The 11,230-nt window shown below is 49.7% G+C and overlaps 1 protein-coding gene across 1 annotated transcript in view; it reads left to right on the forward strand.

The window, feature by feature from the left end:
- The first annotated feature begins 8,290 nt into the window (after positions 1-8,290).
- The window catches only part of LOC145338675 (large neutral amino acids transporter small subunit 3-like), a 74,342-nt gene continuing 71,402 nt past the window's right edge, over positions 8,291-11,230 (forward strand). The window contains exon 1 of the mRNA XM_080183062.1: positions 8,291-8,460. Within this exon, the coding sequence (XP_080039188.1) occupies positions 8,397-8,460 (64 nt within the window). The 5' untranslated portion in view covers positions 8,291-8,396. The remainder of the gene's footprint in view (positions 8,461-11,230) is intronic.

The raw sequence follows: 11,230 nt of genomic DNA on the forward strand, positions 1-11,230 counted from the left end.
GTAACCCCCTCCAGCCCCTACACCCCCTCCCTATCACTGTAACCCCCTCCAGCCCCTACACCCCCTCCCTATCACTGTAACCCCCTCCAGCCCCTACACCCCCTCCCTATCTCTGTAACCTCCTCCAGCCCCTACACCCCCTCCCTATCTCTGTAACCCCCTACACCCCTCCCTATCTCTGTAACTCCCTCCAGCCCCCTACACCCCCTCCCTATCTCTGTAACCTCCTCCAGCCCCCTACACACCCTCCCTATCTCTGTAACCTCCTCCAGCCCCCTACACCCCCTCCCTATCTCTGTAACCTCCTCCAGCCCCCTACACCCCCTCCCTATCTCTGTAACCTCCTCCAGCCCCCTACACCCCCTCCCTATCTCTGTAACCTCCTCCAGCCCCCTACACCCCCTCCCTATCTCTGTAACCTCCTCCAGCCCCTACACCCCCTCCCTATCTCTGTAACCCCCTACACCCCTCCCTATCTCTGTAACTCCCTCCAGCCCCCTACACCCCCTCCCTATCTCTGTAACCTCCTCCAGCCCCCTACACACCCTCCCTATCTCTGTAACCTCCTCCAGCCCCCTACACCCCCTCGCTATCTCTGTAACCTCCTCCAGCCCCCTACACCCCCTCCCTATCTCTGTAACCTCCTCCAGCCCCCTACACCCCCTCCCTATCTCTGTAACCTCCTCCAGTCCCCTACACCCCCTCCCTATCTCTGTAACCTCCTCCAGCCCCTACACTGCCTCCCCACCCCCCCCCCCCCTCCGATCTCTGTAACCTTCTCCAGCCTCTATGTCTCTCCCCATTGGGGGTAGCACGGTGGCACAGTGGTGCGTGGGTTTCCTCCGAGTGCTCTGGTTTCCTCCCACAGTTCAGAGATGTGCGGGTTAGGTTGGTTGGCCATGCTAAATTGCCCCTAGTATCGGGTTGTAGGAATAGTTCCTGGGTGTGATTGTGATCGGGTACAGACTCGAATGGCCTCGTTCTGTTGTTTAGGATTCTGTGGACTTTATGGTGAGGGTTGGAGTGAGGAGTAGGGGTGGGACAGAGAGGGGACATATCCTCTTTTCTCTGTGCTCCGTCACTTTCCCTTTGGCTCATGTCCAGTCCTGTTGCTCCCTCTGATGCGTTACCCTGACCCTGCGGCTTGCTGTCTTCTTGGTGGCGAATGGGGAGGTACCCTCGTGGGGTGGGAGGGTAACACTGGGTGAGGAAGGAAAGACGGAGGAAAACAGGGTGGGGGTCTGTCTGCTTCTGTCGTACTTTAACTGGCTAAGGGGAAGGGGTGGTTGTTGAGGTGGAGTGTGTTAGGAGGAGGGGGCTGCCGTGTTGGGGGCGTTTATGGGGAGGTGATTGTTGCTGAGTCAGATTCTGTTTTTGTCGGGGGGGGGGGGCTGGTTTGTAAGTACATGGGTTACTGGAGAGAGAAGGGTGAGGATTAGAATTAGGTTAGGGTTAAGATTAGGAGTTATGGTTAGGGTTAGGGGTTAGGGTTAGGGTCACGGTTCGGGTTAAGGTTAGGAGTTAGGGTTAGGGGTTAGGGTTAGGGTTCAGATTAGGATTAGGTTTGGAGTTGGGGGTTAGGGTTAGGGTTGTTAGGGTCAGGGCCAGGTTCAGGGTTAGGTTAGGGTTGGAGTTAGGGTTCGGGTTAGGATTAGGGTTGGGGCTAGGGTTGGGGTTAGAGTTTGGGTTTGAGTTCGGGTCATGATCAGGGTCAGAGTTATGATTGGGCTTAGATTTGGGGTTCGGGTTAGGATTAGATTGGGGGTTAGGGTTAGGGCTGGGGGTTTGAGTTAGGGTTAGGGTTAGGGTTGGGGGTTTGAGTTAGGGTTAGGGGTTAGGGGTTAGGGTTAGGGTTACGGTTAGCGTTAGGGTTTGGGTTAAGGGTGAGGGTTAGGGTTAGGGTTGTGGGTTTGAGTTAGGGTTTGGGTTCGGGCTAGGGTTGTGGGTTTGAGTTAGGGTTAGGGTTAGGGGTTAGGGGTGGGGGTTTGAGTTAGGGTTAGGGTTGGGGTTGGGATTTTGGGTTAGGGTTAGGGTTGGGGGTTTGAGTTAGGGTTTGGGGTTAGGGTTAGGGTTGGGGGTTTGAGTTAGGGTTTGGGTTAGGGTTAGGGGTTTGAGTTGGGGTTTGAGTTAGGGTTTGGGTTAGTGTTTGAGTTAGGGTTAGGGTTGGGGGTTTGAGTTAGGGTTTGGGTTAGGGTTAGGGTTAGTGTTTGAGTTAGGGTTAGGGTTGAGGGTTTGAGTTAGGGTTTGGGTTAGGGTTAGTGTTTGAGTTAGGGTTAGGGTTGGGGGTTTGAGTTAGGGTTTGGGTTAGGGTTAGGGTTGGGGGTTTGAGTTAGGGTTAGGGTTGGGGGTTTGAGTTAGGGTTTGGGTTAGGGTGTGGGTTAGTGTTTGAGTTAGGGTTAGGGTTGGGGGTTTGAGTTAGGGTTTGGGTTAGGGTTAGTGTTTGAGTTAGGGTTAGGGTTAGTGTTTGAGTTAGGGTTAGGGTTGGGGGTTTGAGTTAGGGTTTGGGTTAGGGTTAGGGTTAGTGTTTGAGTTAGGGTTAGGGTTGGGGGTTTGAGTTAGGGTTTGGGTTAGGGTTAGGGTTAGTGTTTGAGTTAGGGTTAGGGTTGCGGGTTTGAGTTAGGGTTTGGGTTAGGGTTAGTGTTTGAGTTAGGGTTTGGGTTCGGGTTAGTGTTTGAGTTAGGGTTAGGGTTGGGGGTTTGAGTTAGGGTTAGGGTTAGGGTTAGGGTTCGTGTTTGAGTTAGGGTTAGGGTTGGGAGTTTGATTGAGGGTTAGGGTTAGGGGTTAGGGTTAAGGGTTAGGGTTAGTGTTTGAGTTAGGGTTCGGGTTAGGGTTAGGGTTAGGGTTAGGGTTAGGGTTGGATGTTTGAGTGAGGATTTGGGTTGGGTGTTTGAGTTAGGGTTTGGGTTCGGGTTGGGGTTAGTGTTTGAGTTAGGGTTAGGGTTAGGGTTAGGGTTAGGGTTAGGGTTAGGGTTAGGGTTAGAGTTAGGGTTAGGGTTAGGGTTGGGGGTTTGAGTTAGGGTTTGGGTTAGGGTTAGGGGTTTGAGTTGGGGTTTGAGTTAGGGTTTGGGTTAGTGTTTGAGTTAGGGTTAGGGTTGGGGTTTGAGTTAGGGTTTGGGTTAGGGTTAGGGTTAGTGTTTGAGTTAGGGTTAGGGTTGAGGGTTGAGTTAGGGTTTGGGTTAGGGTTAGTGTTTGAGTTAGGGTTAGGGTTGGGGGTTTGAGTTAGGGTTTGGGTTAGGGTTAGGGTTGGGGGTTTGAGTTAGGGTTAGGGTTGGGGGTTTGAGTTAGGGTTTGGGTTAGGGTGTGGGTTAGTGTTTGAGTTAGGGTTAGGGTTGGGGGTTTGAGTTAGGGTTTGGGTTAGGGTTAGTGTTTGAGTTAGGGTTAGGGTTAGTGTTTGAGTTAGGGTTAGGGTTGGGGGTTTGAGTTAGGGTTTGGGTTAGGGTTAGGGTTAGTGTTTGAGTTAGGGTTAGGGTTGGGGGTTTGATTAGGGTTTGGGGAGGGTTAGTGTTTGAGTTAGGGTTAGGGTTGCGGGTTGAATTAGGGTTTGGGTTAGGGTTAGTGTTTGAGTTAGGGTTTGGGTTCGGGTTAGTGTTTGAGTTAGGGTTAGGGTTGGGGTTTGAGTTAGGGTTAGGGTTAGGGTTAGGGTTCGTGTTGAGTTAGGGTTAGGGTTGGGAGTTTGATTGAGGGTTAGGGTTAGGGGTTAGGGTTAAGGGTTAGGGTTAGTGTTTGAGTTAGGGTTCGGGTTAGGGTTCGGGTTAGGGTTAGGGTTAGGGTTAGGGTTAGGGTTGGATGTTTGAGTGAGGATTTGGGTTGGGTGTTTGAGTTAGGGTTTGGGTTCGGGTTGGGGTTAGTGTTTGAGTTAGGGTTAGGGTTAGGGGTTAGGGTTAGGGGGTTAGTGTTGAGTTAGGGTTTAGGGTTGGGGGTTTGAGTTCGCGTTAGGGTTAGGAGTTAGGGGTTAGGGTTAGGGTTCGTGTTTGAGTTAGGGTTAGGGTTGGGGTTTGAGTTAGGGTTAGGGTTAGGGCTTAGGGGGTTAGGGGGTTAGGGTTAGGGTTAGTGTTTGAGTTAGGGTTAGGGTTGGGGGTTTGAGTTAGGGTTAGGGTTAGGGTTAGGGTTGGGGGTTAGGGTTAGGGTTGGGGTAGTGTTTGAGTTAGGGTTAGGGTTGAGGGTTTGAGTTGGGTTAGGGTTTAGGGCTTAGGGTTAGGGTTAGGGTTAGGTTTCGTGTTTGAGTTAGGGTTAGGTTGGGGTTTGAGTTCGGGTTGGGTTAGGGGTTAGGGTTAGGGTTAGGTTAGGGTTAGGGTTAGGGCTTAGGGGGTTAGGGCTTAGGGGGTTAGGGTTAGGGTTGGGGTAGTGTTTGAGTTAGGGTTAGGGTTGGGGGGTTGAGTTAGGGTTAGGGTTAGGGGTTTGAGTTAGGGTTAGGGGGTTAGGGTTAGGGTTGGGGTAGTGTTTGAGTTAGGGTTAGGGTTGGGGGTTTGAGTTAGGGTTAGGGTTAGGGTTAGGGTTAGGGGTTAGGGTTTGGGTTGGGGTAGTGTTTGAGTTAGGGTTAGGGTTGGGGGTTTGAGTTCGGGTTAGGGTTAGGGGTTTAGGGTTAGGGTTAGGGTTAGGGTTAGGGTTAGGGTTAGGGTGCTCTCACACCTTGTTGAGGCCTGGATTGGCTCTGCAGTGGATGGAAATGGACCCGCCTGGTGGGAAATCTGAGAGATTAGGGTTAGGGTTAGGGTTAGGGTTAGGGTTAGGGTTAGGGTTAGGGGTTAGGGTTTTGGGTTGGGGTAGTGTTTGAGTTAGGGTTAGGGTTGGGGGTTTGAGTTAGGGTTAGGGGTTAGGGGTTAGGGTTAGGGTGCTCTCACACCTTGTGAGGCCTGGATTGGCTCTGCAGTGGATGGAAATGGACCCGCCTGGTGGGAAATCTGAGAGATTGTATCTCTTGTGCACGGTTTATGCAGAGTGATGCTTATCGATAGAGGCAGCACCCTGGAAATGGCTGTATCAATGTGAGCCTTGTTGAGGTGATGTAAAGCTCTCTGTGTGTGACACGTGGTGAGGGTGGTGGAGAAGAGGGGGTGGCACTGAGCGTCTCTGGGACGGGGCTGGTGGAAGTCAGACTCTCTCAAGCAGCCCTTTGTCTCTGAGCGAGGGAACAAGGGGCCGTTCTGAGAATGAGAGCAGAGTTTGGATATACTCTCCACACTCCTCGAGAGTCAGGGAGATTCTCGACAATAACGTCTTGCTATTGGACACAATAAAGTGCCAAAGTACTTCTCCATTGTTGGAACAAAACCCCAAGAGTCATCGACATATTGAACCACGTGTCCTCAAACGGACACACTGCGTCGTGGTCCAGTGGTAATCCAGCCACCTGCAGGGACACTCTCTCTGTGCCTCTCCTTCTGTGGGTCTGTCAATCTGTGTCCGGCACCGGTTCAAATCCACCAGGGAAAATCATAAAAAGATGTGACTATCTATCTGGAATTAAGGATCTATCGATGACCATGAAACCATTGTCAGACAAACCCACCGGGGTCACTCATATCCTTTAGGGAAGGAAATCTGCCGTCCTCACCCCGGTCTGGCCTACATGGAGGAGCTGGAGGAGGTTACAGAGATAGGGAGGGGGTGTAGTGGGGCTGGAGGAGGTTACAGAGATAGGGAGGGGTGTAGGGGGGCTGGAGGAGGTTACAGAGATAGGGAGGGGGTGTAGGGGGCTGGAGGAGGTTACAGAGATAGGGAGGGGGTTTAGGGGCTGGAGGAGGTTACAGAGATAGGAGGGGGTGTAGGAGCTGGAGGAGGTTGCAGAGATAGGGAGGGGGTCTAGGGGGCTGGAGGGGGTTACAGAGATAGGGAGGGGGTGTAGGGGCTGGAGGAGGTTACAGAGATAGGGAGGGGGTGTAGGGGGATGGAGGAGGTTACAGTGATAGGGAGGGGGTGTAGGGGGCTGGAGGAGGTTACAGAGATAGGGAGGGGGTGTAGGGGGCTGGAGGAGGTTACAGAGATAGGGAGGGGTCTAGGGGGCTGGAGGAGGTTACAGAGATAGGGAGGGGGTGTAGGGGGCTGGAGGAGGTTACAGAGATAGGGAGGGGTGTCGGGGCTGGAGGAGGTTACAGAGATAGGGAGGGGTGTCGGGGCTGGAGGAGGTTACAGAGATAGGGAGGGATGTAGGGGGCTGGAGGAGGTTACAGAGATAGGGAGGGGGTGTAGGGGGCTGGAGGAGGTTACAGTGTGGGGGATGGGGATCTGAGATTTGAAGTAGCAACTGGAAGATGAGGACAGTTGTGGAGGATTTGTTTATCCAGGATGCGATAGTGAGAGTAGAGATAAGGTTGTGAAAATACATACCAAGGCAATGTGAGACTGAGATAAAAATAAATGAGACAGAGAGAGAGAGACAGAGAGTGAGAGACAGAGACAGAGAGAGAAAGAGACAGAGAGAAAGAGAGACAGAGAGGGAGAGGGAGAGAGAGAAAGAGACAGAGAGAGAGACACAGAGAGAGACAGAGAGAAAGAGACAGAGAGAAAGAGAGAGAGGGAGAGAGTGAAAGAGACAGAGAGAGAGACACAGAGAGAGAGACAGAGAGAAAGGGACAGAGAGAGAGTCACAGACAGAGAGAGACAAAGAGATAGAGACAGAGACAGAGAGAGAGAAAGAGACAGAGAGAGAGAGAGAGAAGCAGAGACAGACAAAAAGAGAAAGAGACACAGAGAGAGAGACAGAGAGAAAGGGACAGAGAGAGAGTCACACACAGAGAGAGACAAAGAGATAGAGACAGAGACAGAGAGAGAGAAAGAGACAGAGAGAGAGAGGGAGAAGCAGAGACAGACAAAAAGAGAAAGAGACACAGAGAGAGAGACAGAGAGAGGGATAGAAAGAGAGAGAGAGACAAAAAAAGAGACAGAGACAGAGAAACAGAAACAGAAAGAGAGACAGAGACGGGGATAGAGAGAGAGAGACAGAGAGAAATAGAGAGAGACAGAGAGAGACAGGGGAGTCAGTGAGGCTGGGATATACAGACAGAGCAATAGAGAGCACACACTGACAGAGAGAGAGAGAGAGAGAATGGGACTGAGCTGGACAAGGAGAACAGACAGATATACAGAGAGAGAGAGAGAAACATGGAGAGAGAGAGAGAGAAATGGGTGAACAGAGAGAGAGAGAGAGAGAGAGGCAGGGAAAGGTGAGACCCCCAGCAAACAGATACATGGACCCTGGCAGACAGGGAAAGGTAGTGACAACAAACAAACACACAGGTCCATATTTGGAGGTGTGTGAAGTGGGCGGCTGTGGGTATTAAAAGAGGGTCTGACAGCGTTCACACACACTGAGCTGACACACACTCACACACATACACACACTCACACACCGAGCTCAGGACAGGGAGCTGACACACACACACACACAGACACAGACACAGACACAGAGACCTGGGGCAGTGACAGGGGTCTGTTCACACTGCACCGGGATGGAGAGGGGTACAGCCAGTTAGCTGCTCCTGACACACACACAGCAGAGGGCAGTAAACACTGAGGTAAGTCTCCAACTCTCATTCAAATTGCAAGCTCACTTTCACACTCTCTCTCTCTCCATCTGCCTCTCTCTCTTCATCACTTCCTCTCTCTGTCTCTGTCTCTCTCCCGCTCTGTCTCTCTCGCTTTCTCTCCCTCTGTCTCTCTTTCTCTCTCCCTCTGTCTCTCTCCCTCTCTACCTTATCTCTCTGACTCGCACTGTTTTTCTGTTATTGTCTCACTTTAATCTCTCTCTCTCTCTCTACTTGCTCTCTGTCTCTCATGCACTCTCTGTCTCTCACTTGTGCTTTCTCTCTTTCACACTGTCTCAATCACTGTCACTGTCTATCTCTGTCTCTCTCTATCACTGTCTCTCTCTCTCTCCATCTCATTCTGTATCTCTGTCTCTCTCACTCTGTCTCTATCACTGTCTCTCTCTCTCCTTCTCTCTTTCTGTCACTGTCTCTCTGTGTCTCTCTATCATTGACACTCACACTTTCTCTCTCTCTCTCTCTCTCTCTCTCTCACTATCTCTCTGTGTCTCTCTATCACTGACACTCACACTTTCTCTCTCTCTATCACTATCTCTCTGTGTCTCTCTATCATTGACACTCTCACTCTCTCTCTCTCTATCACTATTTCTCTGTCTCTCTATCTCTGACACTCTCACTCTCATTATCTCTCTCTGCTGTCTCTATCTCTGTGTCTCTGTATCTCGGTTTCAACGTATCTTCGTTTGATTTGATTTGATTTATTATTGTATTGGGACACAGTGAAAAGTATTGTTTCTTGCGCGCTATACAGACAAAGCATACCATTCATAGAGTACAGAGGGGAGAAGGAAAGGAGAGGGTGCAGAATGTAGTGTTACAGTCACAGCAAGGGTGTAGAGAAAGATCAGCTTAATGCGAGGTAGGTCCATTCAAAAGTCTGACAGCAGCAGGGAAGAAGCTGTTCTTGAGTCGGTCGGTACGGGACCTCAGACTTTTGTATCTTTTTCCCGATGGAAGAAGGTGGAAGAGAGAATGTCCGGGGTGCGTGGGGAGGGTCCTTGATTTTACCGGCTGCTTTTCCCCGAGGCAGCGGGAAGTGTAGACAGAGTCAATGGATGGGAGGCTGGTTTGTGTGATGGATTGGGCTACATTCACCACCCTTTGTAGTTCTGAGTCTGTCTTCTCCTCTGTCTCTGTCTCTCTGTGTCTCTCTCTGCTTCTGCATTTCTCTTTCTGTCCCCTCTGTCCTGCTGCCCTCTCCCTCTGTCTCTCCATCTTTCTGTTGTAGCCTGTCATTGCCCCTGTCGGACCCTCTGTGCTATTTTTGGAACGATGATTGATAGGTAGCCTAAATTCCGGTGATCTATTTTTAACAGTTGTGAGATGAGTACATCTGTCAGTGCACACGGCAACCTTCTCCCCACCCAGCGCACAGGAACTTTCTCAAGATTCACCGTGGAGAATAGTTTATGTATAGAATGACCGATACACAGGAGTTGAGTTACAGACTGGAATCTGATCGAGGGGTTCGGGGTGGTTTATATATAGAATAACAGATACCTGGGAGTGAGTTACAGACTGGAATCTAATCGAGGGGTTCGGGGTGGTTTATATATAGAATAACAGATACCCGGGAGTGAGTTACAGACTGGAATCTAATCGAGGGGTTCGGGGTGGTTTATATATAGAATAACAGATACCCGGGAGTGAGTTACAGACTGAAATCTAATCGAGGGGTTCGAGGTGGTTTATATATAGAATAACAGATACCCGGGAGTGAGTTACAGACTGGAATCTAATCGAGGGGTTCGAGGTGGTTTATATATAGAATAACAGATACCCAGGAGTGAGTTACAGACTGGAATCTAATCGAGGGATTCGGGGGGGTTTATATATAGAATAACAGATACCCGGGAGTGAGTTACAGACTGGAATCTAATCGAGGGGTTCGGGGTGGTTTATATATAGAATAACAGATACCCGGGAGTGAGTTACAGACTGGAATCTAATCGAGGGGTTCGGGGTGGTTTATATATAGAATAACAGATACCCGGGAGTGAGTTACAGACTGGAATCTAATCGAGGGGTTCGGGGTGGTTTATATATAGAAAAACAGATACCCGGGAGTGAGTTACAGACTGGAATCTAATCGAGGGGTTCGGGTGGTTTATATATAGAATAACAGATACCCGGGGGTGAGTTACAGACAGGAATCTAATCGAGGGGTTCGAGGTGGTTTATATACAGAATACCAGATACCCGGGAGTGAGTTACAGACTGGAATCTAATCGAGGGGTTTGGGGTGGTTTATATATAGAATAACAGATACCCGGGAGTGAGTTACAGACTGGAATCTAATCGAGGGGTTCGGGGCGGTTTATATATAGAATAACAGATACCCGGGAGTGAGTTACAGACTGGAATCTAATCAAGGGGTTCGAGGTTGTTTATATATAGAATAACAGATACCCGGGAGTGAGTTACAGACTGGAATCTAATCGAGGGATTCGGGGGGGTTTATATAGAGAATAACAGATACCCGGGAGTGAGTTACAGACTGGAATCTAATCGAGGGGTTCGAGGTTGTTTATATACAGAATAACAGATACCCGGGAGTGAGTTACAGACTGAAATCTAATCAAGGGGTTCGAGGTTGTTTATATATAGAATAACAGATACCCGGGAGTGAGTTACAGACTGGAATCTAATCGAGGGATTCGGGGGGGTTTATATATAGAAAAACAGATACCCGGGAGTGAGTTACAGACTGGAATCTAATCGAGGGGTTCGGGGTGGTTTATATATAGAAAAACAGATACCCGGGAGTGAGTTACAGACTGGAATCTAATCGAGGGGTTCGGGGTGGTTTATATATAGAATAACAGATACCCGGGGGTGAGTTACAGACTGGAATCTAATCGAGGGGTTCGAGGTGGTTTATATACAGAATACCAGATACCCGGGAGTGAGTTACAGACTGGAATCTAATCGAGGGGTTTGGGGTGGTTTATATATAGAATAACAGATACCCGGGAGTGAGTTACAGACTGGAATCTAATCGAGGGGTTCGGGGCGGTTTATATATAGAATAACAGTTACCCGGGAGTGAGTTACAGACTGGAATCTAATCGAGGGGTTCGGGGCGGTTTATATATAGAATAACAGATACCCGGGAGTGAGTTACAGACTGGAAATCTAATCGAGGGGTTCGGGGTGGTTTATATATAGAATAACAGATACCCGGGAGTGAGTTACAGACTGGAATCTAATCGAGGGGTTCGGGGTGGTTTATATATAGAATAACAGATACCCGGGGGTGAGTTACAGACTGGAATCTAATCGAGGGGTTCGGGGTGGTTTATATATAGAATAACAGATACCCGGGAGTGAGTTACAGACTGGAATCTAGTCGAGGGGTTCGGGGTGGTTTATATATAGAATAACAGATACCCGGGAGTGAGTTACAGACTGGAATCTAATCGAGGGGTTCGGGGTGGTTATATATAGAATAACAGATACCCGGGAGTGAGTTACAGACTGGAATCTAATCGAGGGGTTTGGGGTGGTTTATATATAGAATAACAGATACCCGGGAGTGAGTTACAGACTGGAATCTAATCGAGGGGTTCGGGGTGGTTTATATATAGATTAACAGATACCCGGGAGTGAGTTACAGACTGGAATCTAATCGAGGGGTTCGGGGTGGTTTATATATAGAATAACAGATACCCGGGAGTGAGTTACAG

The sequence above is a fragment of the Carcharhinus amblyrhynchos genome, unplaced genomic scaffold (genome assembly GCF_965287045.1).
Source record: "Carcharhinus amblyrhynchos unplaced genomic scaffold, sCarAmb.v2.hapA chromosome_139, whole genome shotgun sequence".
NCBI classification, from domain to species: domain Eukaryota; kingdom Metazoa; phylum Chordata; class Chondrichthyes; order Carcharhiniformes; family Carcharhinidae; genus Carcharhinus; species Carcharhinus amblyrhynchos.